The following is a 10,430-nucleotide window of genomic DNA, read 5'->3' on the forward strand; positions in this document are numbered from 1 at the left end:
ATGTAGTAGCAAGGATGTTTGTGTTTAAGCTTTTGTGATCCTAACTTGTTGGAGAAAATCTGTGTAGTTTTAGTTCTATAATTTTCATAGAGGTGTTAGAGTCTGAGTGGGTCTATAGTTGGCAATATCCCATGTCTTGTTCAGATTTTGGTTTTGGTTTTGTAGAATTGATGACAATAATACTCTGCAAAAGCGAAAAGCGAAATTGCAATCAGCAGTCAATGCTATTTCTTTGTTTCTCCTAGAGATTCCTCTGATGGAAGAAGACCCTTAGCCTGCACTGAGTCGTGTCCTCGTCACATTGCACTGTTGGGTGACATGAATCATGAGGATTCAGAGATAGAAAAGACTCTCTGTGGATTTGGGGAGGGTGTTTTCCTACTTACCAATCTTCCACACGATGATGTCACCAGGTTGGATGTATGTCTCAATCCACAGCGGGGATAACAGCGTCCGCATTTGGAACAGCAGCAGTTTTATGAATGAATCCTGGGGATTTGATGAGAGCAGATGTAGAAAAAGAACTGTGGCTTTTTAGAAATGAAATGTGTATCTGCATCGCAGAAAGTCATATGGCTCTGTAAGAAATGCTATTGGATTTTGATACTAACTGCCTCACAAAAGCATGTCAAAATATGTAAATTTGCTTATAAAGACTGCTTTAAATTATCTTTGGATCTCTAGTTTATGAAGAATCCTTTCAAGTTTAAAAATATCAGTACTGAAACACACAAAAAAAGAGGAAAGATCCTCTTTGGCTTTCCTATGATAACCAGGAAGTTTTTGATTTAGTTGTTGGTGATTTTGCTTCAGACCATGTCTGCAGAAAATATAACAGAAATGATGGGATTCATATATACTTTGATGTACAATAGCAAATATATATATAAATATATATATATATATATTTAAAAACTCTTAAAGAGAAAGAAAAGGAAAGACTCCCAGGTCACATAATGATCTGGAGATTTTTTTTAAGGTAAGGCAGAATTTATATCATAGACAATATTCAAAGTAAAATATAAATATTTGTATTTATGCAAGACTTCTGTGACTACATTGCATTTGATAAAACCTGCTGTAATATGAGAGATCTAGATGATGTTAAAATTATGAAATACATGCTTAAAAAATGTTGAACTACTGTGTTTCAACCTTTCTTAAGCTCTTAAATATATATATATATATATATGCGAGTAATCTACAGTCATAGCCCAGAGCACTGCCTTGTCCCTGTACATTGTGGTAGTATTCTGAGCCATTATTGTAGAATACTTTTTTTAAAAAAATAATAAAGCTGAGTTTCAGTTCTTTTGACTTATCTGACTTTTCTGTAGTTGGCCTTTTTTTTCCTTCCTCACTTCTTTCACCAGCTCCTACCTGAAGGTAGGAGGTAGCAGAACACCTGTCCTGTAGGATTTTCAGCTTTACATCCATTATCCAGCTGGAAATTTGGTTAAGAAGAGCATAGGGGATGAGTGCAGCAGGGGCACAGCATCTGCAGATGCAATGTGGGTCTCACTGAGGGTTTTCTCTGCTCTGCAGGCTGGGCCAGAGCATTGTGCTAAAGCCTGTGTGAGGGGTTCACTGCGTGGTGGTACAGGCTATTTGTTCTTTGTCAGGAAAATTCCTGGCTGTTTCACATACTTACTGAAATCCAAACAGATTTTCTTGTCTTATTTTTGGTATTGTGCAGATGAAACATCTTAAACTGGCAGTGTTTGAAGGAATAACTTACTGTGTGTTAATGACAGAGATTCCCATCATGTGGGCTAATCCAACCCAAAGGGGAAAACATGACTGAGTTCTGATTTTATGTACAAAGTAAATTAATAATATCTCTATTGCTGTGAATAGAGGATCACTACAGGCTGCTCTATTATTTTTTCATTATTGTTTTATGATTTATTTGTATTGTGGTAGCATTTAGTGGCCCCTCTCATGAGCCAGGCTAGTGGAATAATAGATGTGCTGCAAGTATTCAAGACAAGTTTATTAGCATCCTGTCAACAACTGTACATGACAGCAAGAAGCAAAAACAGACCAAAAGCTGTGGCAAGCAGAAGTAATTCTGTCAATTATCTTACTGTAAGATTGATGAAAACCCAGCCATTGGTACTGAAAAATTAGATATGTTCCATATTATCCTCCATCCTTGCTTAGACAATATTTGCATTTTTCTTCTCCTGAATTGTCTCAGTGGCAGCTGTATGCTCAGGTTATCCCACAGATGTATCTATCAGGTGTTTGTACTTTCTTGGCTACCCTTTCCTTTTTAGATCTCAAGCTTTCCAGAGGTGTTTGCACAACCAACTGAGGCTCAGAATTACCAGTCCAGCAAACAAGACAGGACTGCTGTAAAACCAACCCTGAACTGAAGCATGCCCCAAGCCTCCAGTCAGTTATGTGATTTCACTTTCATAATACCATTTAAAAGTATTGGATTTGCTTAAAATGCCTTATAAAATATTATGAAAACCATCTTTGCTGGTCTTTAGTGGCTCATGAAATTTCATCCCTTATTAATTTTTTTTTTTGCCTCCAATTATTAATTTCAGTTATGAAAGCTTCTTGATTAATATTTGGAGTTCTGAGGTTTTACAGATTTACACTGCTGTGTGTATTGTATTGCAGACATTTTATTGAGGGAGCCAGACAGGGTAACTGAAGAAATGTAAATTTATGACTTATTAGACCATTTTTATTTTAAGAAGTGCAGAACTGCAAATTCACCAGAAAACATGGATGTATTAATTTTGCTTGATAGCCTTTTGATGGGACTCTGCTAAATACAGTTTTTAAAGGGAAGAGGGTTTTACCATTTTTTGCTTGTGTTGGATAAAACTTCCTGAAAGGCTGTTTTGGAAGGAATTATTTGTATGGTTGAGTTTGGGGGTTTTGCATGCTTGAATATCTGGGATGAAAGAGCGGATTTTTTCTGATGCTTTTTTTTTTTTTTTTTTTTTTTCCCCATAGGGCTTGAATTCTCATGAGAGGACTGCCTGCCTCTGGATCCACACCTGTGTCCCAACCCACAAGGTGACACCCTGGGCTGGGGGCTGCCCCCAGGTGCCCTCAGCCTGTCCAGCAACCTGGCAATTCTGGACACCCTGGAGAATTCCACAGCTCCCTGGCCTAAAACCTCAGGATTTTTTCATGGCCTCAAGAGATAAGAGGGCTGCCATGACCACAGCAGGATTGTCACTGTGTAAATGAGACCAGATGGGAAGATTAGCATATCTTATGCAGATCATAAGCTGTTTTCCCTTGAGCTAACTGGATGTGAAATAAAACAGATCCAGAAAACCCTTGGTGGTGAGGAATTAGTGAAGATGGACAACCCATGTGCCTTCAGCAGAGAGATAAAGGGTGTGAACTGAGAACTCCAGGAAAGGAAAACAAGAACTGGCTTCACTCTGCCAATATTTCTAAAAATGAGAAAAGAGAAGCAGAAGTAAGCAGTGTGTCAGCCCTGAACACTGACTTACGAATGGGGGCTTGACCTGCAGAATGCTGGGTGAAGGGTAGGGATCCAAGGTCTCACAGGAGCCCTGCAGGGAGTGAATCACAACCTGAGCATGAGTCAACAGAACCTGCCTGTCCTGAAAATGTTAAATGTCAACACAGGAGTGTTTACACAGAACTGTAACTTATAAAATGCATGAAGCAGTTGTTCAGCTGCACTCAGCACTAGTAAGGCCTCAGCTAGGCCAGTGTGTCAAATGTTAAGCAATTTTTTTCCTCTTCAAGGGCAATGTGGTGCAGCTGGATGGCAGCCAAGCAGAGAGAATCAAGCAAGAGAATTGGAAGAACCTGTCCTATCCTCACAGGTCACAGATTATGTAGTGTTCAGTGTGAACAACAGAAGACCAAAGACAACACAGAAATTTAGTTTTCTGTAAGAAATATATTTTGCAAAGAAGATGGGATTTATCCATATAAGTAGGACAAGAATAATAGATTTAATTGAGGTTTGAGAGAATTAGGTTAGATATTAGGGAAAACATTCTAGTCACAGGAATGGTTACTAGGAGAGAGAGATGGTCTGAAGAAGCTGTAAAAACCTCTGAGGGATTTTTAAAGACTGTTTTAAATAAGTGGAGATCAGGAAAACATTGGGGGAGATGCACAATGTGAGTTTTGGGACCCCTTCTCATTCTGTCTCTGCATGGTTCCCAGCTTGTGAGGACTGAACTTGGCTGATGCCCAGTTTTGCCCATAGACTAATTCCAAACTGATGGTACTGGGCACACTGGTCAGTGCTCATCAAAACCACAGCCAGAAATACTCCCAGTTCCACCAACAGAAGCTTTTATGTAGGGTGGGCTGAACTCCAATAAAATCCTGTGAATTAAACCCTGTTGCACTGAAGTGACATTGATTTCAGAATTTCATTCTGTGACAAATCCAAACTTGGGATTTTCTAGTCTTCATGTCTATCTTAGGCAGCTAAATGAATGCAGCCCTGCTAATACTCCCTGTGCACTAGGTGAAGTAAATCCTCTCTTGGCAATTATCTGAAGACACCTATTGAGCTCAATGAGAAACAGCAGCTCAGGCAACTGGAGCACAGAGCACATTGTCATGCTTATGCAAAACTTGCTTCCCGTGCCCAAAGGCTGTTTGTTCCTTCCTGCTCTGTGCTGTGGATGGTAGCACAGCTTAGCACCTCAGCTGACAGAGGGGGAGTAGCACAGATGAGAGAAGCACATCTCAAGCTCCTGTTCCTGATCTCCTGTGGATGCCCAGGCATGACTTGGGGACAGAAAGAGTTACAAAGCAAGTAAACATCTGCCCCAAACCCAGGGGGATCTCCCATAGTCAAGGACATATCCAGTCCCTTCACACAGTTCCCAAAGGAATTGTACTACACAGGAGGGGAAGCCTTGTGGCAGAGGGGAGATGGGCTCTGCTTTGCCTATCACTCTCCCAGGCCAAAGTGTGCAGCCAAGATAGACAAACAAATCCTTCTCTCCCCATGTAATGTATATAACTTACTTTGTACATCCAGCTTTCTCTCCTCACTACTATTATATAGTGGCCCACAGACTGTTCTTCGAACCCTACATTTTCCAGGACAGGAAGATAGGTTATTTAACAGCAACAGAAAGAGCTGAGATTGAATTATCCTCTGTCCAGGCGTCAGAGCAGACTTTTAATAATTCACAAAGACCCCATACAGAAATTGGATGGATGAGGCTGACTGGGACTCGCACCTTTCCTCAGCAAGGCAAAGGGGCTGCCCTGCAGGGCAGGGGTAGCTGCTATGTGAAGATATTTTATAACCCAGGAAAATGGCATTCACCTGCTAAAATATATTAAGCAGAAACTTGGAGAAGCAAGAAAAGACATTAAAATTTAAAAAATTCCAGGGGACATGTATAAATATCCCATGTTCTCCAATAAGAACAGAGGGAGCTTTTTGTCTAATACAAGTGGTTCAAAAGGAAGTCAAGAGGCAAGCCCAAACCTCCAAGTTTTCAGGCTTCAGCAGCTCTTTTCCTTCACCTCTGCATTTCTGTCATCAGACTGGTTCTGCTTACAATGAAGTTTGGAATCACTCTTTCTATTTTACTGTGTTTGCGTTTATTTCTCCTCTGCTTATCCTTCTATTCGCTCAGCTTTTTTTGTTAACTAATACTGTTGTTCCAGTTTCATCTGCCACCCCAGTCATGCTGGGAAGCAAAACAAGTTGCTTAATTGCAGTGCAGAACCCAGCAGGACACTTTCCCTTCCATATAAGAGGTTGCTCTTATTTGCCTTGCTCATTTAAGTTCTCAGCAGAGAGGACAAGAAGGGACATGGAGCTCCTCACTCTGCTGGCAAATGGTCCATGAAAATGGTTAGAGAGGGGCACTGAGGGGAGCCCACACTGCCTCATGAGTGCTGTGTCTGTGCCTTGGTCCCAGCACTGTCAGCTCACCAGCTTTCATTGGTGATATTCACACGTGCATGTGAATGCTCCTATGAAAACAGCGGTAGCCAAAGGCTTTAGGGATCTGCTCATGTTTTAGGGTGTTGTTAAGGTAAGACCTTTTAAAAGACCACCTCCTTTCTGAATCTGGTGAGCTCACATTTTCAGAAAATTGGCACTGATACGGTCCAGTTAGGGAGCACAGGGTGCACAGCAGGTCACTTCATCTGCCTGCTTCCTGGTACTCCAGTATGAATTTCTTGTCCCCTGGATAACTGCTTGAACTAAAGAGTTGCTGAGCTGTCAGGTTCACATATTTTCTTTTTTCTTTTTTTTTTTCTTTCTAACCTAATGAGGCTGGATTTATTTTTAACGTTCCTTATTACCATCCACTTCTGACTTCCATCCATCTACTGCTGAGTACATGCTGCTCTTGCCAAAGCAAGTGTCTTCAGCAGCTCTGTGAGCCCCTGGAGCTGCACTGCCCTGCAGGGGATCACATTTGCCACCCTTGTCCCTTCTATTAATTCCATGGCAGCGCATGCTGCTCGCCTGCCTTGTTCAGTGCTCTCATGCTAATTACTGTGCAACCAGTTGTTATTTCTTTCATAACCATTACCAGAGCTGCCTGTTGTTAATAATTCAGGGTTAATTACTTACTAAAAAGTTTAGCAGAACGATTTAGCTTCACTTAGCCTGTTCATTGACGAAGACTATAAATGTCTGCAGTCTATCACTGATAGAGCCATTATTGGAGTTCAGTATAATTGGCTTTTACTGAAGTGCTGCAGCAAAAATGAGGGTTAGTCCAACTGTCTGCTTGTACACCTCCTGCTTGGTTTTCCATCAGATTTTGGGCAACCACTTGTGAAGAGAAGTGCCACAATAATTTAGCAGGTTTTTTTACATATCTATTCACATTGCAGGCGTGTGCAGTGTAGGCAGAGCTACAGAAGTGCTGAAGCCTGGCATTAAAACAGACATCATGACAGCTGTAAAGTGTCCAGCTTCTCAATTAGGGCTGATCTATCACAGATACATCTTACTGGGGATAGGCATACCTACAACAAGGTTTAGAAGATAGTGTTCTCTTTGGTTTATGGAAAAGGTGGGAGGGAAAATTGCCAAGAAGAAGCATCATTAAAGATAATGATGTCTCTTCAGTCAGTTTTCTCCAGTCTGGGAGGCTCCTGTTCCCTTAATTTCTGAATCTAGGAGCTGTTACAGACAGAAGGCTCTGGATATACACACTGCTCTCAGAAATGAATGAGAACTAGGACCCCTTTCAGCAACAAGCTCTTTCTGACTGTGTAGTCAGAGTGCCCATCTGATTCCTAGTAGCAGAAGGCCACGTGCTGCCTTCCAGGGGAAGGTGGAGTTTATCACTGCACTCCTTTAGAGCAAAACTGGACTCTGGAAAATCTACCCAGCCTTCTGATTTTACCTGCATTCCAGCATTTGCAGTGACTCGGGCTGACTGGGTGCATTTTGGTACTGTGGATTTCACTCAAATGAACAATCCTCACAACACGTGGGGGCTGGGCAACAGATCATCAGCAGCCTTTGGCTGCCCTGGGCAAAGACAAGCACGTGAAACTAAGACAGTTTCCCTCTTAGGCACTTGAAAATCCAGAACAGCACTGCCTTCACCTTTGGATGCTTAAGTGTCCTAAATATGCCTACATATCTTCATATTAAATTATGGGCAATAATGTGATTAATTGTCCCCTGACCTTCGGTCTCTTCACTGAGGCAGTGTCACTAAACTGTATTTTATGTCACTAGGTGACAGCAGATGTAAATCAACTATCTGCCTCCTCTAGAATATATAAAAAGAGAGGAAGTGAAATGAGAGTTCAAGGAATGACGTGAAATGAAAAGGCAAGAAATGAAAAGGAATGAAATGAAATTTTAAAAAATTATTAGGAGAAGTTAAATTGTTGGTATTAACTGCAGTGCAGTGAAATGAACTGAAACTTACTGAAATTATGCTCCTTGGAATCTTGAAAAGAAATTAAATGAGGAATCAAGGTATGAAGTTAAATGAAAAGACAGGAAAGGAAATAGAATGAAGTAGAACTGAATATATATAAAAAAGAAAATACTGAATTGAAGGGGAGATAATGGAATGAAATGAACTGAAGTGTAGTGAAATGGTTTAAAACAAAATTATACTTGTTCAAATATTGATATTTCATCTCATGAAAGGAAATGAATAATTTTATTTAATTAAAGAAAATGAAATAAGAAACCAGGGAATGAAGTGAAATTAAAAGACAGGCAAGGAAATAGAATGAAATAAAGTGAATTTGTAAAAATATTCTGAAATTAAGTAAAAAAGAATGGAATGGAAGGGAATGAACTGAATCTTGCTGAAATTATACTCATTGAAATCTCGAGATTTAATTTCATGAAAGGAAATGAAAAGAAATGAGAAATCAAGGAAGGAAGTGACATGAAAAGATAGGGAAGGAAAAATAATGAAATGTAATGAAATGCAAAAAAAAGATAAAATTGTGAAATTACATGAAAACAATGAAATGGAATGGAATGAAGCGCAGTGAAATGAACCAAACCTTATTGAAATGATACTCCTTGAAATCTTGATATTTTATTTCCTTGCATGAAATGAAGAATTTTCATTTCACTAAAGGAAATGAAATGAGAAATCAGCAAATGAAGCACAATGAATAGAAAGGGAAGGAAATATAATTAAATTAAATTAGATTTAATTGATAAAATATAAAATTCTGAAAGAAATTGAAAACAATGAAATGGAACGGAACTAAATGAAATTAAGTGCAGTGAAATTGTATTGGTTTAGCATTGCCTGGTTTTGGTAGCTGGTGGGACTACAGGAGTGGTTTCTGTGAGAATTTGCTTGAAGCTTCTTCTGTGTTTAGCAGACTGAGTTCTGGTGACTCCAAAGATGGACATGGCACTGGTCAAGCCTAGCCCAATTAGAAATGATTGCAAATCCTCCTAGGTTTTTGCCTCAGCGTTCTTCAGCACTGTCAGATCTTTGTATCAGGATGTCTGTCAGACCTGGCTCTGTGAGGCAGTGAATATTTTCAACTCCCATCAGCTCCAAAGTGAATACAATAAGAAATAGTTTTTAAAATAAATAAATAAATCAAGTTTAGGAGTAGCCTCGTTGTTATGTTGTCCCCATGCATTAATTTTTCTCTTCAGACTAGTCATGCACTTGAACAGGAATTTCACAGTAGGGAAGCCAAATCTTATGTTCCTAATTTGGACCCTGGAAAGAAATGCAGCCTGCAAACCAGAGAAATATTAGCCCATGATTACACTGAAACCTCGACACTTAGTGCAAGACGTGTTCATAAGTGCTTTTCCTAGGAAGCAACAGCCTCTGCCCTGCAATTACATATTTAAGCTCTGTGGAAAGGAGTTGTTTACTGAGTGAGAAAGGCACAAATCCCAGGCTGGGTCAGAAAGAGTCCTGTGTAATCATCAGGATTACACCAATACAATAGTTCAAAGACCTTTGACATTCGATGAGTATTTTTCTCTTTTACAGAGTGAAGAGTGTTTGGACCTTAAAAGGAAAGTAAGCTGAGGCTTTGATTAGAAGAGCCACAAAGAAAGAAATGAAGAATGATTGTGGAGAGCCATAAGTATATGCTGAAAGCTTACAGGGAGACTGCTGGCAAGCAGGTTGTGATACATTTTAAATTCCAAATGTAGATGGACTCGCATGTGCAGATGCCAAACACAACTGTTTCAATACAACTTGAAGAAGGTAGGAAATGCAAGAAACCCTCAAAAGCACAGCTTTGTAGTAACTGGCAAATGTTCCACTTGAGTAACTGCTTTACCCCTTGGCATGGTCATAGAGAATTGGTTCTGCTCTCTTAAAAACAGCTGTTCACTGCTGAAGGCTATTTCAGCTCCATCAGTACTGGTGCACTGGCCACAAAAGGCAGGAGCAAAGGTGACCAGGCACCAAATTCTCTCAAATGTACAAAGAAAACAATATCAGCAATGGGTGGGGTTACTGAAAATGCCAAGCATGATCTTTTCAGGCAAATATGATTTCTGAGGTGATGGTTGCTTCACAAGCAGTGAGTCAGAGAAGCTTCTTGGAATCTGCTGCATCTCTCTTTAGGCAGTGACATTCCATGGCAGGAACAGGTGTAGATAAGAGCAGTGTTTTAGGGCTTGTGCTGATAGCACAAAATGAGCAGAAACTGCTGTCACATCAAAACAGGCAGAAAAAATACAGGAAGAGGCCACAAAAAAGTGAAATACATTTAATGCCTGAAAGTTGGACTTTCAGGTGTGGATGAAGCCAGAAGTGACATCCCGCTCCAAGCACTTTCTCCAGTTACTCCTGGCTGGCAGGTGCTGGCGGCGTAAGATCAGGAGTGCAAAGCACCACTTAGTGGAGTTTGGCTAAACCAAGCACTGGGCAAGGTGGAAGGAGCTGCAGAACAATTGCTGCATTTTTCTATTCTGTACTCACCCCATCAGTGTGATTCCCTGCTGTGGGGCA

At 40.3% G+C, this 10,430-nt stretch overlaps 1 protein-coding gene across 3 annotated transcripts in view; it reads left to right on the forward strand.

Annotated features, from left to right (window-relative positions):
• SUSD4 (sushi domain containing 4) overlaps positions 1-1,326 on the forward strand; it is a 69,782-nt gene extending 68,456 nt beyond the window's left edge. For 2 of the 3 annotated variants that reach the window (XM_077781862.1, XM_077781863.1), the window contains exon 9: positions 248-1,326. In XM_077781862.1, coding sequence (XP_077637988.1) covers positions 248-447 — 200 coding nt within the window. In that variant the 3' untranslated portion in view covers positions 448-1,326. Of the gene's footprint in view, positions 1-245 lie in introns of all 3 variants that reach the window. The other variant, XM_077781864.1, reaches the window with a different exon arrangement.
• The last annotated feature ends 9,104 nt before the right edge of the window (positions 1,327-10,430 follow it).

The sequence above is a fragment of the Lonchura striata genome, chromosome 3 (genome assembly GCF_046129695.1).
Source record: "Lonchura striata isolate bLonStr1 chromosome 3, bLonStr1.mat, whole genome shotgun sequence".
NCBI lineage: Eukaryota > Metazoa > Chordata > Aves > Passeriformes > Estrildidae > Lonchura > Lonchura striata.